At 45.3% G+C, this 20,369-nt stretch overlaps 1 protein-coding gene across 5 annotated transcripts in view; it reads right to left on the reverse strand.

The window, feature by feature from the left end:
• The window catches only part of SNX25 (sorting nexin 25), a 93,125-nt gene that overhangs the window by 4,307 nt on the left and 68,449 nt on the right, over window positions 1-20,369 (reverse strand). For 3 of the 5 annotated variants that reach the window (XM_045588957.1, XM_036458509.2, XM_036458512.2), the window contains 7 exons: window positions 17,374-17,538; window positions 14,387-14,518; window positions 10,768-10,908; window positions 7,612-7,725; window positions 6,683-6,847; window positions 5,121-5,238; window positions 1,512-1,578 (listed from right to left, as the gene is read on the reverse strand). In XM_045588957.1, the coding sequence (XP_045444913.1) occupies window positions 1,512-1,578; window positions 5,121-5,238; window positions 6,683-6,847; window positions 7,612-7,725; window positions 10,768-10,908; window positions 14,387-14,518; window positions 17,374-17,538 (902 nt within the window). Of the gene's footprint in view, window positions 1-1,511; window positions 4,980-5,120; window positions 5,239-6,682; window positions 6,848-7,611; window positions 7,726-10,767; window positions 10,909-14,386; window positions 14,519-17,373; window positions 17,539-20,369 lie in introns of those variants that run through there. The other 2 variants (XM_036458510.2, XM_036458511.2) reach the window with 2 other exon arrangements.

The following is a 20,369-nucleotide window of genomic DNA, read 5'->3' on the forward strand; positions in this document are numbered from 1 at the left end:
TATCTGCAGGTCTGAATACTGAGGACAATAGGGCCATTGTGGGAATTTCTTTATCCAACGCTTATCAATACTAAAACTAAATTTTGACTCTGACCAAAACTTAAACAGGCCATTTTTTCTGATTAAAACAAAAGCCTTTGATATGAACTAAAGAAATCACCAACACCAGTTTTATTTTATTTTTAAAAAAATATATTTTATTGATTTTGTACAGAGAGGAAGGGAGAGAGATAGAGAGTTAGAAACATCGACAAGAGAGACATCGATCAGCTGCCTCTTGCACACCCCCTACTGGGGATGTGCCCGCGACCAAGGTACATGCCCTTGACCGGAATCGAACCCGGGACCCTTCAGTCCCCAAGCCGATGCTCTATCCATTGAGCCAAACCGGTCCTGGCACCAACACCAGTTTTTAAAAACATCTTAGAAATAAATAGAAATAAACTTTTGTTTATGACCAAGGAAAATTGCAAATGAATAAGAAGATAACACATTTTTATGTTTCCCATAAAAATGTGTAAGATTTATATGATTAAACTATCACTTTAATCTTGTACGTGTTGGACGACAAAACTAGTCTTTCAGCCGAGACCGGTTTGGCTCAATGGATAGAGCGTCAGCTTGGGGGCTGAAGGGTCCCGGGTTCGATTCCGGTCAAGGGCATGTACCTTGGTTGTGGGAATATCCCCAGTAGGGGGTGTGCAAGAGGCAGCTAATCGATGGCTCTCTCTCATCGATGTTTCTGACTCTCTATCTCTCTCCCTTCCTCTCTGTACAAAATCAATAAAATATATATTTTTTTAAAAACACTTTCAATTTGAAAAATCTGATTTTCATCTTAAAATAGTTGCTGTACAAAAATGTGATTTCTCTCCTTATTTTTAACAGTCGACTCACACTTTTATTGTGTAAGAAAGCCGTAATGTTTGTCTCCTGAAGAATACTAGATATGGAGTTAAACTCTTATGTGTACCAGTGTAGACAATGGAATATTAAAATATTCATATGGTTTATAATAGTGTTATATGATGCACACACACACCCCTGATGGATGCTCAAATATTAACAAGAGGAATTACCCTTTTAATGTTATCTGACTAAAAAATGAATGGTTTGCATTTCCCTCCAAGTACATAGCGGCCGTGTGTAAGGCTCAGCCTACTTTCATTTTGGTCTAGACTAGAGTCTAAGCCTTAACCTGCCTCCCATCAGGTGACACAAAAACACGGTACCCAAGACACTCAAACTGGTCATCAGGATCAGAGAGAACTTCACCCCGTGGCCGGGATGCGGAGCTAGTCCGAGCCCTCGCCATGGAGCTCACCGGGCACTCTGAGGGAGAGCATCTTCAGTAATCTGCCTTCCCAGCCAATCTCAGAATCGTATCAGAAACAAGAGGAGGAAACGAGATACCTTCAATGGGAAAGATGACTGGCGGCTGTACCACAGCTAATTTGACTAGTAAGGCAAAGAGTAGGCATGAATTCAAATATTAATTTTGTGCAACTCACTTGTTGATGGTTCTTCCAAAAGTGACCTGAACGAGAGCAATTAATGTTCTTCTCACCCATTTAAACACTAAAATGTAAGTCAGAGGAAAAGTATTGTCACAGGAGGGCACAGTGATGACATTTTCATAGCTCACAAAGCACACACACATCAGCGAATTCAACTGCGGGCTTGACACCACGCCAGGCCCTGGTAGCTGCAGGATGCGGGTCTAGGTTAGCAAACTTCTGCCCAGGAACATTCTTACTAAGCTTGCATCTTCTGCTTAGCAACCAGTAAGATGAAACCTAGGAGTTTTTACAGCTTTTCAATGCCCAAACAACAGCTGAGCTAACCAGTGGAAATAACACTTATTTCCCTGGCTCCTGACAACGTCTGTTTGCCACCAGCAGACAGATTTCTGTCTGGCTTGTTGCCCAATTTTCTAACACTTCTCTGAATGAGAAACATGTGCAGTCAAATGTCCACAAATATTGTGAAATATTAATGAACAGATGGGCTAACTGCTCCCATTTGAGCAGCAGTTTGCAGAGCATCATGCACTTTTGTATATTTAATGCCGCTGGGCGAACAGCAGGATCCTGAGCCGTGAATTTGGTCCTCTCCTGCTGCCTGGAGCAGCTGGGCAAAAGCTACTTCCTCTGAGCCTGTTCCCATCAGGAAAGGACAGTATTAACATGTGAGGTTTTTTTGCGCTGAGGTCTTGTCAGTATTTTGTGTGAGTGTTGTGAAGGGTTCTATAAATCTAAAAGTTTATTATTCTGTAGGTACAGAATATAAACATAAACAAAAAGAAGGCAAAGTAATGCTGTGAGGATACTTTAGGTCTGCACATTGGAAACTAAACCAATGTGCCATGTATATAGTCACCTCCATTCATTGAAGCATGTAGCTACAGACACAGGAGCAAATGAGACACTCAGACTTCACTATGATGGAGCCGAGAGCTCAGGGCTCCTGTGCACACACCCTCTGCACACGGAAGCCACAAACACATGTGAGCAATGCACACAGGCCTGGTTCTAGACTTCAGAACAGTCTAAGGTCATTTCTAAGATTTTAAATGGATACAAATGACCAGTTAAAGAAGTGTTGTTAATCCTTCCAGTAAGATTCAAGTCCTGGAGTGGAGACCATGCCTGTAAAAGCACCTTACGTTCCCGATGGCACACGGGGCACGCTGCCCGCTGGTAGGCCCTGTTGCCTGAGGCTGGCACTCAGGCTGGGCGCTTGGCTGGCAGGGACGGTAACTCACCGGCCTGTCCAGGGCAGGAGGGAGGTGAATCCTACCAGGGTCTGAGGACATGTGCATCTCGAGAAACAGGCCTGTCAGCCGACTGACTGCTTATATGTGTACAAAGACTGTATTATTACTGGTTCCTTGTTGCACACTCAACCAGAGCAGGAACCAAAAGTGGCCTTGCTGCAAATTCCCTCCTATCACTGATACCTGCTTACTCTACTCCTTTTCCTGTCCTCCCCACCCCCAGGAATGTACAAAACAATGACTCCTTCCAAGAGCGCCTTTGCTCAAAGCCACGGAGGCAGCTGCAGCAACACTAGGATTTTGCTGACGGCAAAAATAGAGCATCTCATTATAAATGATGTTCTATTTCCCCCCCTCGGAAATGTCGCCAGAAAAGCCAAATATGCATCTGAGCAGGCACCAGATGGAGGACCTGCTCCTGCCCTGACTGGCCTGGCAGACCCACCGCAGCGGGATCTCTGCTTGCAGAGGCGAAGACTGGGAACCAGGCCTCACCACTTCATGAGGAAGCGGGGGAGATTCTGGGTGGAAGGCTAGTGTTTCTGACCTCCCCGAACCCAGGGAAATGGCAGTAAATATCTGACAGTGTCTGCAGTATGCAACAGCTGTAGCTCTTTCATCTGAAAGGATCTTCACTATTTGGGTGATATTCCATCACCCAAATGTAACCCCCGCTTCTGACATTTTGCTTAGTTCCAACTTTTCAATATTGAGATTTTGCTGAAAATGAACATCCTTACATATAAACCTCTGCCTGCAGTTTTGAATTGAATTGTGTCTGATGCTTAATGTGAGTTCCATTTTTGGAACCCTTATCTTGTAAATGCACTGAAGGAAGAATCTGTATCTGACATAGTTTTGTGTCCCCTGCAGAGCATCTAAAATATGCTCCCAAGTATTTGCTGATTGTTTAAGTTTGGGCTTAGGCGAAGAAAAAGTTCAATGATCAAATCTATTAATTCCAGCGCTTAAAATGTTCTCGCCTATTCATCCGTCAGTGCATCCATCAGGCATGTTACTGACCACCTACTATGGGTCAGACATGGTAGCAGTCACTGAGGAATAAAAGTCACAGACACACCTAAGTTTATAAGACCACTTGGAGTCTTTTCATCTGCTAATAATTCTGTAGGTGACATTAGGGGATATATAATTCAGAAGGGACACATAGCCCCACTTCCGGGATAAGACCCACTCCCAGCTCACCTCCTTTGCCCCAAGGGAAAGATGCTATTCTAGGTGGAGAGCCCAGGATAGCCAGGGGTTACCACTTGACTGGCTGGTGCCATCAGAATGCCTTGCCAACAACCCTGCTCTCTCTGTGCTTCCTCTTCTGGGTGGGCCTTCAGGCACCATCACATCCCAGCTGGCACTGAGGCCCCCAGTGTGACTGAGTGCACGTCTCATTAGAGAGTGTGGGGGCACTGAAGGTGTGTGTGTCGGGGGGGGGGGCGGGGGGGGTAGTGGAAGGTGTGTGTGGGGGATGGAGGGGGGAGGAGACAGAGAGTCCTGTTTAGGACTCAAGACTAAACCAAGTAGTACAGTTTGACTTTTCACCCAACTACTGCTTTAGGAGAGAGGCCCTTGGGTGGGTCTTAGCAAAATAGTATTTTGATCCTATTTTGCTCTTGTTTCTTCTAAGTTCATGTCCCCTGAGAGCTACCAAGGTAGGCATTCTCAGTCAGCATGCCTGGCCCTGGGGGCAGGTAAGTCTGTGGGGAGGGGCTCGCCTGGGCATCGCAGGAAGTTTAGCGGGACCCTGGCTTCCACCCACTGGCTGCCTGTGGCATCACCCCAACCAAAAAGGTTCCCAGACATGCCACGTGTGCCCTGCGGACAGCACTCCCCCAGCCCTCCAGTGATTGCCACTCCTCCAGGGAAAGAAAGGTGGTTGAGGGTGAAGCAGGATGGAGGCTGTCCTGTGTCCCTGGTCATAACACCATCTCGGCAACACCCAAACCTCATCTTCAACAACAGGCTGCTCCTCTGCTACGAAATGGTATTTCTGCTTACCCTTAGGTGATGAAGCAGTGAGACTGTGCTAAGTGACACGAAAAGAAATTCAAGGCATTCTCTTTCTGAGCTCAGAGGGACATGGTGCAGGTAAGTCAGGCCCTGAGTGCCAGGAGAACACTAGCCATCTGTCTGAAGGCTGCAACCTCAGGTCCAGCCATAGTACCTGGTTGGCCCTTAGGAGTATTTTCTGGATGAATGAATGAATGAATGAGTGAATAAATGAACATTAAAAACAAGTTTGGTTCAGGAATAAAGGTATATTAAATGTGTATACGATGTATAAACCCTTAACTAGAAAATAACACTAAATAATAACAAAAAGACTTACTTCCTCGAAGCTCAAAAATCTCCCCAATCAACATGAAGCACGGTTCGGCCAAGGAGTCTTTCCTCCCGTCCACGTCGTCGCCGTAATCTGACAGGTCACTGTCCTCCTCCGCCTCCTCCTGGGGGGCAGAAGAGTCGTAGGAGCAGGTCATTTACCCAAGAAAGTGAGAGAGTAGTTGTCCTTTTCAAGGGTTAATTCCAAACTGTGTGGTAACATCTCAGCCGCACACAGTCCCTCAGCCATCCTGCAGCAGACACCTCTGCACTTCCAGTGAAGAGGGGAAATGAATCTAACCCCAAGGGAGAGCCTGATCTGACACTTTAAAAGGTTTAAAATGACTGAAAAACCTGTCCCCGGGCTGATAAGGAGTGAATTAGTAGATAGCGAAATAGTTTCCTAAGCATTTTGAGCTTTAAAAGGCTTTTTAACTTGAATGGTTTTAAATTTGCTGTTCTTAAAACTGCATGTTTTAAAGAAATCTAGCTATTTTTAAAGCTCCGATTCAAGCTTTTATTCTGTCCTTCAGCTAGTCTCACTTCCTGATCTGCATGTCAGCAAGCTGCAGGCACCAGGCTAGTGCCAAGGAGCGCCACGTGGATCCAGACTTGGCAGCCCGCAGCTCTGGGGAGACTGACAGATAGTCAGTAACTGTTTCTACAAGGAGGCGAGGTGCCGTGAAGAGGTGGGGAATAAGCTGGAAGTCAGCCAGCCAGGCATAGCCAGACATGACATGCAGGGCCTGAAGGGAAGAGGGAGGGACCCTGAGACGGAGCCGGTGTGCACGGACACCAGCACCTGGTGTGGACATACTCTGTGCTGCACAGTCCTCCCAGCCCAGAATGCAGCAGCATGGCTCCCTTCCGTCACCAGTTCCTTCTGTCCAGCTCAGAAAGGGGCATGTGGCAATGAACTAAGGAGATGCCATTTGGGAGACGGTCTTGTTGCAGCCTGCTGGAGAGCCAAACCAGGCTTCCGTGGCCTGAATGTGAGGGGGCTGAGGTAAGATGGCAAATGTCTGCCGTCTCCCTCTGCTCACCCGTACGTACCACTGCTTCAGAGTAGTCCGGGGCTTCCATTCCCTGAAAACCAAGTCTGAACCCCTCTGCCTGCACTCCCTCGGTAGGGCTGGAGGTCCAGACATCGAACTGGACCTCCAGTTCAAACGTTCTCTGCCCGCGGTCCAGGCGCATGTGACATCCAACCAGCGGGAGGTGGCAGGGCCCAGGTTACCCAGCCTTCAGTTGTGCATAGGGAACTAGGCTGGCCAATTCCTTATTCCCAAGATGCCTTTCGCCCGGCACTGAGATACCAATGGGATGTGAGGATCTCCCACCTCCCCTCCAGCTCAAGTCATTCCACATGCCTGCATGTTACTGGCCCCTTCGTTCCCGCCTCTGTGCTGCCACGTGGCTTGTCGGGAGCACAGCAGGTGTCCAAAGCGTGACTGGAAGTGGATGCCTCTGCCTTTCCCCGCTAGTAGCCTGCTTTCGACCAACACCTGCCGCTTCGAACTGCCTTCAGGAAGACATCTGCTTACACCCGCTAACAATGGCACAACTCACCTCCTGGTGGGAGAAGAAGTCGCGGGGAAGTCTTTCCAGAAAGGAGGACAATGAAAAGGTGGACTTTTTCCCCTGCACGTCAATAGCCTTGAGGTAGTCGGGAGAAGGGCTCAAGAAGGCATAAAGTGCTTCGCTCTGGTACAGCCTCTCATCCGAGAGCAGATTCTGGGGAGGAAAGGGCTGATCACTGCTCGGTGCGAGCACGTCTGTGCTGCGGAGGCCACGGCCCGGGCAGTGGAAGCAATTCCCGTCATCAGAATCCTGAGCCCAAGCCCCTTCCCTTCCCCTGGAACACAGCGTCGCAGATCAGCTCTCAGTGGTCGCGATGGCAGACCAGGCTCTCCAGGTGGCCCGGGCCAGTCCTTCTGCCGGCGGAGACTGCAGGCAGCAGAGCTCACCTGGTCTGCAGGCTCCCTGCCACCCAGATCCTCACTTCGCACACAGTTAGCAGACCCCAAACCCCTGCCTCTGAAATGCCCACTCATTTGTGTTTGAACCGCTTACACATCTGCACAATACAAAGGACCACCCTTTCATGGCTACATTCAGACCCTGCACAGCAGCTGGAAAAAGGAGCCTGAGCCGTCCCACGGCGGCAGTGCCCACCAGACAGCAGTCTCGTCTCTCTCTGCTCCCTCTGCCAGAAGGCTCTGGCTCAGGAGCAGTGGCGGGAAGGAAGCTGGAGGGACCAGCAATCTTCTGTTTCTGGGCTGAGGGTGTGTTCAGTTTGTGAAGACGGAGAAGACTGTACACTAAATGCCTGCATTTTTCTGCAGGGACAGTACACGTTAGTTACCAAAAACCGACCCCTGAGGATCGGCACAGCCTGTGGGAGCAGAAAGCACACCAGCAAGCTCTTCCACTGATGGCAGTGTAACCCAGAGCAACCGGCTTTCCTCTCACAGCGAACACGCTCCATCCGGTCTTACCTGGAGAAACTTGTTCAACTGCTTCTTGGACTTCTCCATAAACTTTTGATCGATGGACTTGAAAGGCAGCTTGCTGAGGGAAGGCAGCTGGACTTTTTTTAAAGAAGGGAAGCACTGTGGGGAAGGGGTTCAAGGTTAGAATCTTGAACTTACATTTTAATCTTGGGAAGAGACTCAGAATTACAAACAGAACAAACCAGGTACCTTCCTCCCATACTCGTCCCACTGAGATTTGAGACTTGAAAGCCTACCAGTTCTAACCAGGCTCACGGAATCTGGAGGAGAGGGATCTGTGATGAAAAGGCTGAAGCTCACCCCGGACCCCGAGTCCTGGAGCCGCGGACAGGCTGGTGAGCACACACGCCCAGGAGCACGGCCCGCAGCACGCAGACCGGCCCACAGGAGAACGTGCGGTTTACAACATCAAAGACACAACGGGAAGAAGGAGTAACTGGGTTGAAGCTGTTGCTGTCTGTAGCGGCAAACTGCAGGATGCAGAGCTATTACTAATGATGCTGTATGTCACAAATAAGGACCACACTTCCCTCTGTGGCCTAGTCCTGGCCTGTGCCAGACGCCGTGCTAGAAGCCTGGCACGTGTAACGGCTCTGAGTCGGGAATTTCGATCGTTCCCATTTAACACGTGGCAAAACCGAGGGTCAGGATTTACACCCAGATCCATCCGACTAGGAACTCTGTGCTCTCTGTGGCAATCCCCACGGGACTCTGCCGGCTGCCTCCATGAGAGGGAGCGGGTTCCACATGCCCAGACACTGGCCTTCCCTGAGGCACGGGGGCCGTTTGCACCGGCGTCAGGAGATGGAGTGGGACAGAGAAGAAAGTGAGCACAGAGCCTGCCTGCCACAGCTCTTCTCCTTCTCCTCAGGGTCACAGCGGCCCCACGGCCATGTCACAGGTTCCCTGTGCCAGGTGTTTCCGGGGCCTTCCCCCACAGCACACTGACGCTGCCTTCTGCACACCCCCCACGGCAGGCGCCCAAGATGGAAGGACCATCCGGTGCCCAGATTCGGGGGGAGGTTTTAGAGAAACGAAACAGGCAGTGACAGTTGGAAGGGAATGTGAACTCAGCAGGGACCTACAGAAGGTGCTTCCTGTCACAGCTGGCAAGAAGTGAACACTCACTCGCCAGGAAACACCCAAGTAGGAGAGACCCAGTAAACAGGCCACAGGGAGGAGAGGTGACGACAAGAGGAAAACCAGACGTGGAATTCAGTTTCCCCTCGTGCTTCAGTGTAATTGTCTCTGATTTCCAAAGAACATTTTATTTTCACGTACATTTTATTTTAAATTCTCCTGTAAATTCCCTTCTCTCCCTCCTTCTGTTTTTATCAGCAACTAGACTGATAAAAACTTGGGCTTCACAAAGGTTAGTCACAGGGCAAAGGATGCATCTTCTGTAGTGTCAACTGTAGTCAGCATTTTGGGGAAAACTTGTTCTTATGTTGAGGTGAATATTTTGTTTTCCATGCTGCTAACGTGGCCATAACCCACTTGGGAAACCTTGTCGTATGACACCGTCCTTTAAAGCAGGTGAGGAAGTGATAGCATCCAGGCAGGGGTCTTCAAACTACGGCCCGTGGGCCACATGCGGCCCGCAGAGGAGTCTGATCCGGCCCGCCAGGTTTTTTGGGCAGTGAGCGCAGCCGAGGTGTTACAGTAGGAATTAGTAGTTCATATAGTCCGGCCCTCCAGCTCTCTGAGGGACCGTGATCTGGCCCCCACTTTAAAAAGTTTGAGGACCCCTGATCCAGAGCTTAGTGATTAAAGAGTTTTTTAAAACCATCCCAGGAGAAAAGGTTAAGGAACAGACATGTCACTGACAAAAGAGGGTCTGAGAGGTGGCCACAGGTTTTAACCAGGAGGAGTTCATTCTGAGCAAGAGATTAAAGGGATGTGAGAGCAGAAGCGAGTGGAGAACTTTTGAACGGCTGGGTGGAGGCGATCACCTCCACAGGAGGAGACTTAGAGGAGACATCTCTGAGGCCGGTGGGGGAGTAAAGAATGGAAACAACACAACCTGCACTCTAACTGCTTTAAACCCAGATCCCTCAGGTCATGGAACTATCCACCATGCATACCTCCCATACCAAGGCAATTAAGCTCTCTGGGATCAGTTTCCCCATCTGTTGAATAAAAGAACTGACCTAGATGAGTGGTTCTCAAACATTTTTAAGCAAAATCCACAGTAGGAAATACGTGCTAAGTTGCAACCCACAACACACGTGCAGATGTGCATGTCTATGTGAATAATGGACACATACGTATACAATGAAACAGAAGTCCCATGAGACAATGCTCATTACCACCACCACCACAACACAATAATGTTTATTCTGTGCCACACACTCTCCTAAACACTGTGCATTCCTGTTCTCCTTCATCCTCACAGCAGTTCTGCGAGGGGAGGGCTATGCTGTTTGTATTTCCTGGTGAGAAGAAGAGGCAGAGACAGGCTGGCCCAGGCCAGAGCAGTAAGGACTCTCGCTGGGATCCCAGCTCCCAGCCATGCTCGGTCCTGACTCTTCACTGACTGCCCATGGTTCTGTGAGGAAATCCCATCGGTCCTAGTCTTGTCCCCTGCTGCAGCCATAGCGCGTGCACTGCCCTCTAATGGTCACCACTGGCAGCTGTGAAACCGCCGGGGACCCTGGCCGTCTTCCAGCTCTGGGGTCCTCAGGGGCTCCATTCACAATGAGATCAGACCATCATCTATCCTGAAGGATTTAGATGAATCTAGCCCTAACCGGTTTGGCTCAGTGGATAGAGCGTCAGCCTGCGGACTGAAGGGTCCCAGGTTCGATTCTGGTCAAGGGCATGTACCTTGGTTGCAGGCACATCCTCAATAGGAGGTGTGCAGGAGGCAGCTGGTCAATGTTTCTCTCTCATCGATGTTTCTAGCTCTCTATCCCTCTCCCTTCCTCTCTGTAGAAAAAGCAATAAAAACATATTCTAAAAAAAAAAAAATAGATGAATCTAGATGGCTTGGTCTATGAGTAAATTTCTAAATGTCAGGCTAAAAAAAACCACTTTGCCAGAATTAACAGCAAGAGAAAGATTAACCAGTTTCCTTACAGGGAAAAGAGCTGTCACACGTCCCCCTGCTCAGTCATTCTAACTTTCTGTGTGTGTTCGTACCTCACTGAGTTTCCGGTGTAAATTCTGGAACTCGCTAAGCCTTCTTGGGACGGTCCAGTTCTTGGTTTCAACTCCTCCCACGTCCTGTAAGCTCACCATGACAAAGTAACAGGGCATCTGCTCCCCGTTCTCTTCTGTGACCTTGGAAAACAGAACAAAACAAACACAGTAACCAAAAGCATGGGGAGCCCGTGGCAGCGCGATTTCCCACATCCCCAAGTCTCCCCTCCTCTGCGCAGACGCCCTGCACAGTCCCTGAGCCTGTGACTCTGGTGGGTTCTCTCCCGACAACGAGGGTAGTTATGGCACAGCTGACCTCAATACAGGGAAATGACCTGGGAGGGCCTAACCCCATGGTCAGCAAACTGCGGCTCTCGAGCCACATGCAGCTCTTTGGCCCTTTGAGTGTGGCTCTTCCACAAAATACCACAGCCTGGGCGAGTCTATTTTGAAGAAGTGGCGTTAGAAGAAGTTTAAGTTTTAAAAATGTGGCTCTCAAAAGAAATGTCAATCGTTGTACTGTTGATATTTGGCTCTGTTTGCCGACCATGGCCTAACCTAATCACATGAGGCCTTTTGAAGCAGAGAGCTCTCTGGCCGGTGGGAAGAGGCAGTCACAGAGGCGGGCTGGAGACACAAGACAGCATGCTGCCAGCCTCAGGATGGAGAGGGCGTGTGGAGAAGGTCTGGGAGCACTTCCAGGAACGGGGAGCATCCCCGCTGACCGCCAGCACAGAGACCTCCGCTCCACACCCTCCGGGAACCAATTCCGCCAACAACAGAGTTTCCCCCAGAGACTCTCGACAGGAACTCAGTCTGGCCACCATCTCGATTTCAGCTCTGTGACAGGATGAACAGAGAACCAGCCGCATCGTGCTGGACTATGGCCCCTGGTATTGCCATCTAAGAAGCGGGTGTTGCTTTTTTAAGCGTTGAAATTGGTGGTAATTTGTTCAACAGCAAAAGAAAACTAATATGGCAGCCTCACCATTCTGTGTTTCCCTGAAAATTCAAGTCAACAGCAAGCAAACAGGTGTGAAATATGAGGGTTTCCCCAGCTTAATTTCAGGATTCAACAAACCATGGTTTCTATTTTCATAAAATTTTACATTGGGAGACATAATGTTCTCACCTCCCAATTTAGATAATTCACAAACACACACATATTCATACAGATACACATATGCACCCCAACATATTCAGAAGGAGCCCACTATTATTATTATTTTTAAAACATGTTTTTACTGATTTCAGAGAGAGGAAGGTATGGAGACATCAATGATGAGAGAGAATCATTGATAAGCTGCCTCTTGCACACCCCACACCGGGGACTGTGTTTGCAACCCAGGCCTGTGCCCTGACTGGGAATCAAACCGTAACCTTCTGGTTCATGGTCAACTAGTCGATGCTCAACTACTGAGCCACACCGACCAGGCAGAGGCCACTATTGTTTTTAATGCAAATTGATAACAGAAGAAACAAAAGAATTGAAGCTTGAATCAGTAACAAATCAAATTAGAGAGAAAGAGCCAACAAGAAAAGCACAGAACAGAGATGTGAGAGCTACTGAGCATGCGCTGAGCCCTGTGAGGCAGGACTGTCATCCCCTGTGAGAACGGGAAGTGGAGGCACAGACAGGCTCTCTGACTGTCCTAGCATCATACGTCTAGTAAGTGGGGGGTCCAGCCTCAGCCCAGGAGAGTCTGGAGCTGTGTAAACACGCCCACACATTCCCGTGGGACTGTGACTGGCAATGAGACAACCCCACTGGGTGCATTCCGTTCCCGCTGCAATGCCCTGGTGCCGCAGCAAGCTCCTGAGTACAGCTGAGGACCAGGGCAACGTGCCTGTGAGAGCTCTCCCCCGCCCTCTCTCCCTCCTGCAGCATCTGCCTTTGGAAGGTGATTTTAATAAACTGTGAAATGTCAGAGGCAGCTCTAAGGCAACAGTGAGGAGATGACAGAATTTGTGTTCTTTCCATCCACTGGCCTCCCTCTACCATTTTTGACATTAGATACCCCTGACTTCACCCTAAAGATAACTCTATCTGCAATTATCAAGGGTTTCTTTTTAATCCTCACCCAAGAATATTCTTAGAGGAAGGGAGAGGAGAGGAGAGGGGAGGGGAGGGGAGGGGAGGGGGGGAGGGGAGGGGAGGGGACGGAGGAGGGGAGGGGATAGAAGAGAGAGAAAGAAAGAAACATAGATCAATTGCCTTCTATATGTGCCTCAACTGGGGATCAATCCCACAACTCAGGTATGTGCCCTGACCAAGAATCAGACCAGCATTGTCCTGTGTAACCTACTGGCTGTGCATCAAGGCTGACATTTCTACATGGTATTTCAAGGTTGGGTGCAATCATCCCTGACCTATTGCCCCCAAAAAGCATATTACCCTGCAATTTACCAAAATAAAAGTGCCAATAGGTACCACAGACATACTGAGGGCACTTGGTTAAGCTCTCGTGTAAGGTGTGTGCTTTCAGGGTGGCTCTCGGAGAACACGCTTTGTTCCGTTCTCTAATCTAGAGGATAATTTAAGATTGTGACTCTTAAGCCCTCCCCCAGTATGTATGCAGCCACTGGGATGATGGGTAAGGCAGAGATAAACAAAGATAAACTTGGCAGATAGGTCCTTGCAAATCTAAGGCACCGAGTATTTAACAAGCCACTGGAAACAATGATGGGGCAAAACATTAACCCTCTCTCACTCTTGTTACTTGTGTGCTCTATGGTGGACCTGACCTTTAGGTCCAGGCAGACAGGAAGGAAGGAGTTGTCAACATTAACAATGTAAATGCCTATAAGCATCTTTCTTTTAAATGAAATTATTTATTTAGACAAAATAAAAGGGATATGGCATACTCTAAAAAAAAAAGATGTTCCATCTCATCAGAGAATAGCAAAATATTTTCTAATTCAAAAGACAAAATATTTTACTAAAGATCTTACAGCTACTGACAGTGGAACAACTGAAGTCAGAAGGATGGAACGACCAAAAACACTTAAATTTAAAACTTTTTACCTCCAAATTTCAAATAGTGCTTTCCATTTTATTTCAATCTTCAATGGAAAAACAAAATGGTAACTTAAAGACATTAACTGCTCCAATCTGAAGTCTCTTACAATTCAGTGAACAAGGACAACTTTCTGCCTACACTGGAGTAGAGTAGGTTTCTACCAGGCAGCTGAGTGTAGCTCCCAGTCATGGGAGAACCAGAGTGAAATATGGGAGAAGGAAGGTAGGACAAATGCAGAGTAGGAGAATAAATACAAGATTTCCACCCTCAACTTTAATTCTCCAGAGTAAAATGTTTTCCTATGAAGTCAAACTTTTTATTTTTATTTTATTTTTTTTAAATATATTTTATTGATTTTTTACATAGAGGAAGAGAGAAGGATAGAGAGTTAGAAACATCGATGAGAGAGAATCACCGATCAGCTGCCTCTTGCACACCCCCTACTGGGAATGTGCCCGCAACCAAGGAACATGCCCTTGACCGGAATTGAACGCTGGACCTTTCAGTCCTCAGGCTAACGCTCTATCCACTGAGCCAAACCGGCTTCGGCTGAAGTCAAACTTTTAAAAGAAATTGGGAGTAAAAGCAACGAAACCTACCTCTCCACTGGTGATGGAAGCTTTCCACATCCCGAGGTTCTCACACCACCAGTCTGTCCTTGCCAGGTGCAGCTGAAGGTCTGTGCGTTCTTTCTCTGTCAGAATTATTTCCTCCTTCAACTTGGAAACAATCTGCCACAGGGAATACATAAAGCTATTTAAAATGCTATACAATTTTTAAAAAGTAGCAGGGTACAAAATCAACACACACAAAAATCAGCAGCATTACTATACACTAATAATAGATAATCCATAAAGGAAATTAAGAAAACAATTCCATTATAATAGCATAAAAATGATAAAATACATAGGATGAACTTAAGCAAGAAGATGAAATACTTTTACAATAAAAACTACAGAACGTTGATGAAGGAAATTAAATATAAACAAATGGAAAGATAGCCATGATCATGGATTGGAAGACGAAAGATTGCTAAGATGCCATACTACCCGAAGTGATCTACAGATGCAATGTGATCCCTGTCTAAATCTCAATGATTTTTTTTTTTTGTACAAACAGAAAAGTCCATCCTATAATCTATGTGGAATCTCAAGGGAGACTGAATAGAACAGACAACCTGGAAAGAAAAGAACAAAGATGGAAGACACACTTCCTAATTTCAACACCTATGACAAAAGTACACTAATCAAAACAATTTGGTACTGAAATGAAGGCAGACATATAGACAATGGAACAGAAAAGAAAGCAAAGAAGTAAACCTTCTCTTATATGGTCAAATGATATCTGAAAGGGTGCCAAGACCATTCAATGTGAAAAGACAATCTTTCCAACAAATGGTGCTGAAAAAAATGGATTATCACATGTAAAGCAATGAAGTTAGACACTTACCTAACACCATATACTACAATTAACTCAAAATGGATCAAAGACCTAAACATAAAGTTAAAACTATAAAACTCTTAGATGAAAACATGGGGAAAAGCTCTATAACTTTTAATTAGTAATTATTTTTTGGCTATGACACCGAAGGCAACAAGAGAAAATATTGAAAAATTAGACTTCATAAAAATTGTAAACTTTTGGACAAAGAACACTATTAATATAGTAAAAAGACAATCAACAGAATGGAAGAATATATTTGCAAATCACATAGCTGACAGTGGTTAATATCCAGAACATATAGAGAACTCCTAAAACTCAACAACAAAAAATAAACAACCTGATTAAAAAATGGGCAAACGACTTGAATAAACATTTCTCCAAAGAAGATATATGAATGGCCAAAAAGTACATGAAAAGATACTCAACATCACTAGTCATTAGGGAAATGCAAAACAAAACCAGAGTGAGATACCACCTCATACCCATTAGGACAGTTATTATTAAAAACATGTACACACACACACATCAGAAAATAACAAGTATTGGTCAGGATACAGAGAAATCAGAATCCTATGTATGGTAATAAGATAAAATGGTGCAGCCACTGTGGGACAGTATGAAGATTCCTCAAAAAATTAAAAAGCAAAATTAACATATTTCCCAGCCATTACAGCTCTGGGTATACGCCCAAAAGAACTGGGGGGAAGGGGGGAGGAAAGGATCTCAAAGAGATATTTGTACACCCATGATTATGACAGCATTAGCCCAAAGTGGAAGCAAACAAAATATTAAGCGACAGATGGATATAAACAAAACATTGTATACACATACAATGAAATATTATTTAGCTTTAAAAAGGAAGAAAATTCTGACACATAGTAATACTGTATATGAATGAACCTTGAAGACATTACGCTAAATGGAACAAGCCAGTCACAAAAGGAAGAATACTGCATGATTCCACAGACGTGAGGTACTTGGACTAAATTCTTAACAGACAGAAAGACAGTGGTGGTGGCCGAAGGCTGGGGAAGGCGTGATGGGGAGCTACTGCGATTCTGCGAGAGGAAGCGAGTTCTGAAGGTGGATCGTGGTGACAGTTTCACAACAACGTGTGTATTGAACATTAATCTGTACATTTTAGAATGATTAAAACGGTGAAATTTAATATCATGCTTATTTTACTACAATTTTTGTTAAAATAATTTTTAAAAATTGTTATGTTTACCGTCTCCTTGGATCCTTTTATGAGAAAACATGTAGGTTATATAACGTAGTTTGAGGACAGCAGCTTTGCTCCCAAACCCTCCTCAACATGCAGTCTACGAGGACCCCTTCCTTCCTTCCTCGGAAACCCCGCAGGAAGCCTCTGGCCAGGCCAGCATCCCACACTCTGTCACTGGTCAGGGATGGGACTCTCTGCCTCATTTCATCCAACTATGTTTTGGGTCCACATTCGGCATGTCTGCTCCCTCAGAGCAGGTGGCAGAATCTATATTTCACTGATTCTTCACAGTGACTATCGCAGCATCAGTCATTTACTCATCACTTATGTCTCCGAGCACACGTGCACAAAGTGCCGGAGGTCAGGTTAGGAGACCAAAGGGTGTCAGTCACACCTGTTAGAGAGACCTCCTTGGTGGATTCCAACGAGGCAGGAGCCCAAGGCAAAAGGCCTCACTGCCTCCGGGTGTGACAAATGCCAATTGGTGAGATGCTGTTTATAAATTCTGTTGGCTTTTAGCAAAATATTTTATTTCTTGTATAATTTGGTGAGGGTTTCTATATTTTACTTGTAGCATTTATAAGAAAGTAAAAAAGGTAAAGATTGTCCTTGAGCAGTTAACGCGCTTGCAGAAACGACCTTGGGAAAGCTCTGCCCCTCCCCCGAAGGTCCTGCGGGCAAGCCAGTCCAGGGAACACGTACTCACACATGACAGGGGGGAAAGAAACCCAAATCACGAAAGAGTAAAAACAAGTACGTTTCTAATTCTTACTTGAAGCAAAATGATAGTAACCACAATAGAACTTAAAATTATTTTTAAAGAAACCGTGACACCTGTCAGCATAAACTGAAAACTACTACTTATCACATTTAAAAAATGGAAACGTTGAAAGACAACCTTGAAAGCGAAAGAGTTACCTTCTTGTCAGGTTTTGGTGCATTTTGAATAGAATTTAGAGCTTGCCTTTTATATTCAAGTTTCTCGTTTAGTTCTCGCAGTTTGTTTACAGCGAAACTGGCTTGCTCATGAATGTGACTGGTGCCTTCATCCACAGCTTCCTCGCCAGCCTCATCGCCCAGGCTCTGGAGGAGGAAGGCACATGACCACGGAGTCACACAAAGATGGACTAGTCCGTAACCATTACCTATCAGACAGGCACTGCATCAGTGCAATGCACTGCCCAAGTGCGAGGCTCCACTAAGGAAAAATCTATAGCACAAGGTCTAGAAGCAGACTGCTTTTTCTCAGTAAGGTGAAAAGTTAAAGTATTTGGAACCAAAGTAACTGGTGTTCAGAATTGCAATGAGAGGGAAAAAAAAAAAAAGGGAAACATTTACTATCCTGGGGAAAGGGAAATGATCCCACACCATTCTTTCCCAAATGTTCACCCAAGGGAATGCACATGGAACACGGGAAGGCAGCTCAACTGCACTGTCCTGTGCCTCATCTTGGACAAAGACATAGGTCTGGATCCCTTCTGGTGTCCTAAGAATATTATGGAAAAACTCATGCAAGTCTCTTAAAATAACATTTCCAAATTCCTACTAGCGAAAGTACTTCCTGTGTACACTTTGTTCAGTCCTCTTGAAGATGTATTTTATAAATCATTACGTCAATTATTTACTAGCAAAATGGTTAGCGTTTGAAAGTGACTTAAAGTTCACAAAGAACTATATAACTTGAAATAACCTGGCAAGATTACTCAAGGGCCTGTTAATTCGATTCATGCACAGCAACAAAAACTGCTGAGAACTAGCTTCAGGTTTTTTCACTCCTTAACTTTCTTCCAGAGTTTTTTCTTCTAACTATTACAAATTGTTAATATTAATTTTTTTCAAAGAATAATAAGCTATTATAATCATAGCAAGCCAAACTGCTTTCATTTCTGTAGTTTCTTTCTAATCCTGTCTCTATCTATTATGACATAATTTTACACCTTGAATGTGTATTCTGCCTTTTTCCCATAACACATTTTGAGGTTATTACAGTCTTCAAAATTATAATTTATGTCCGCATGGTACTTTCCGAATTGAAATTTAACTAACGCAGATGCTACTGCTGATTCTCTATGAGTTGATTTTGCACTTTTGCTCTCCCAGATTTATTAAACTCCATTGTGCATCAACTTTTTTCTCATTTTTAGCTATGTTCTAGGATAAATTTGTAGAAAATTTGATTATTGAAATAAAGAGTAGGAACTATCAAACATCAGTAATACATAATACTCCCCTTTGAATCCTAGGTGAAGTTGGACATTTTTTAATGTTTTGTTTACTATTTATTACTTTTTTTTTATCAAGTGTCAGTTGAAGTCCTTATTCAATTTTTCTGTTGGGTATTAATGTTTTTATTAATTTGAATAACCTTATTTGCATATTAACCATTTTAACTTTTAGGTAGAGAGAGAGCACAATTAAAACAAACTGGCCTGCCCTAGCCAGTCTGGCTCAGTGGACAGTGTGTTGGTCGTGGACACAAGAAGAGTCACAGGTTTGATTCTGGTCAAGGGCAAGTACCTTATTTGCAGGATTAATTCCTGGTTCTGGCCAGGGTGTATGAGGGAATCAATCAATTTATGTGTCTCTTTCACATCAATGTTTCTCTCTCTCTCTGTCTTTCCCCGCCTCCCTTGAAAAATATTCTTGGGTGAGGATTAACAAACAAACAAACTGGCCTGTCTTATAAAGAAAATGCAATGAGTAGTGAGTTTTGGAACAAAGAGCTTAGTGATTTTATACAGAGAAAATGTAAACTATCAAGTAACAATTAAAAAAAAAAAAGCCTGGCCCAGCAAGTGTGGCTCAGTGGTTGAGCATCCACCTGTGACCCAGGAGGTCATGGTACATAGTGGACATCTGGTCAGGGCACATGCCCAGGTTGCAGGCTCTGATCCCTGGTAGTAGGGGGCATGTAGGAGGCAGCCGATCAATGATTTTCTCTCATTGATGTTTCTCTCTCTTTCTCCCTCTCCATTCTTCTCTCTGAAATCAATAAAAACGTGTGTTTTTTAAAAAGCCTGAATGAATGACTTTAACAGTAGTTCAGAGATGCCAAATTCTAATATTATCAAGCACAAGTACTTTTTCTTCAAGTACTTGAGATACAGTGAACTGGGAAGAAAAAATCAAGATAAATGATAATCTTTCTATGTAAGACTCTAAATCACATTTCTTCTTTGGACCTTCACAAAACTTAAAACTCGGTGATAATGTAAGTCATTAATAGTGAGTGGAGAGCTGCTGGGGCTAAACAGAATGACCTAGTACACTAACAGAAATCAGACTTCAGGCCGAAACCGGTTTGGCTCAGTGGATAGAGCGTCAGGCTACGGACTCAGGGGTCCTGGGTTCAATTCCGGTCAAGGGCATGTACCTTGGTTGCGGGCACATCCCCAGTGGGGGGTGTGCAGGAGGCAGCTGATCGATGATTCTCTCTCATAGATGTTTCTAACTCTCTATCCCTCTCTCTTCCTCTCTGTGAAAAATCAATAAAATATATTTTTAAAAAATAATAAAAATAATTCACTGCTTTAATATATATTAAAAAAAAAAGAAAAAAAGAAATCAGACTTCAGGTTTGGAGCAAGGTTCCTTCCCGAACATCTTCATTTCACCTGGTTTTCTTTTCTTTCTTTTTCTTTTCTTTTCTTTTTTTTTTTTTTTATATATTTTATTGATTTTTTACAGAGAGGAAGAGAGAGGGACAGAGAGTCAGAAACATTGATGAGAGAGAAACATCGATCAGCTGCCTCCTGCACACCCCCTATTGAGGATGTGCCCGCAACCAAGGTACATGCCCTTGACTGGAATCGAACCCGAGGCCCTTCAGTCCCCAAGCCAACGCTCTATCCATTGAGCCAAACCGGTCCCGGCTCACCTGGTTTTCCTAACTCCAACATTTCCAATGACTCCTC

Source organism: Pipistrellus kuhlii, unplaced genomic scaffold, assembly GCF_014108245.1.
Source record: "Pipistrellus kuhlii isolate mPipKuh1 unplaced genomic scaffold, mPipKuh1.p scaffold_m20_p_3, whole genome shotgun sequence".
In the NCBI taxonomy this organism is placed as follows: Eukaryota; Metazoa; Chordata; class Mammalia; order Chiroptera; family Vespertilionidae; genus Pipistrellus; species Pipistrellus kuhlii.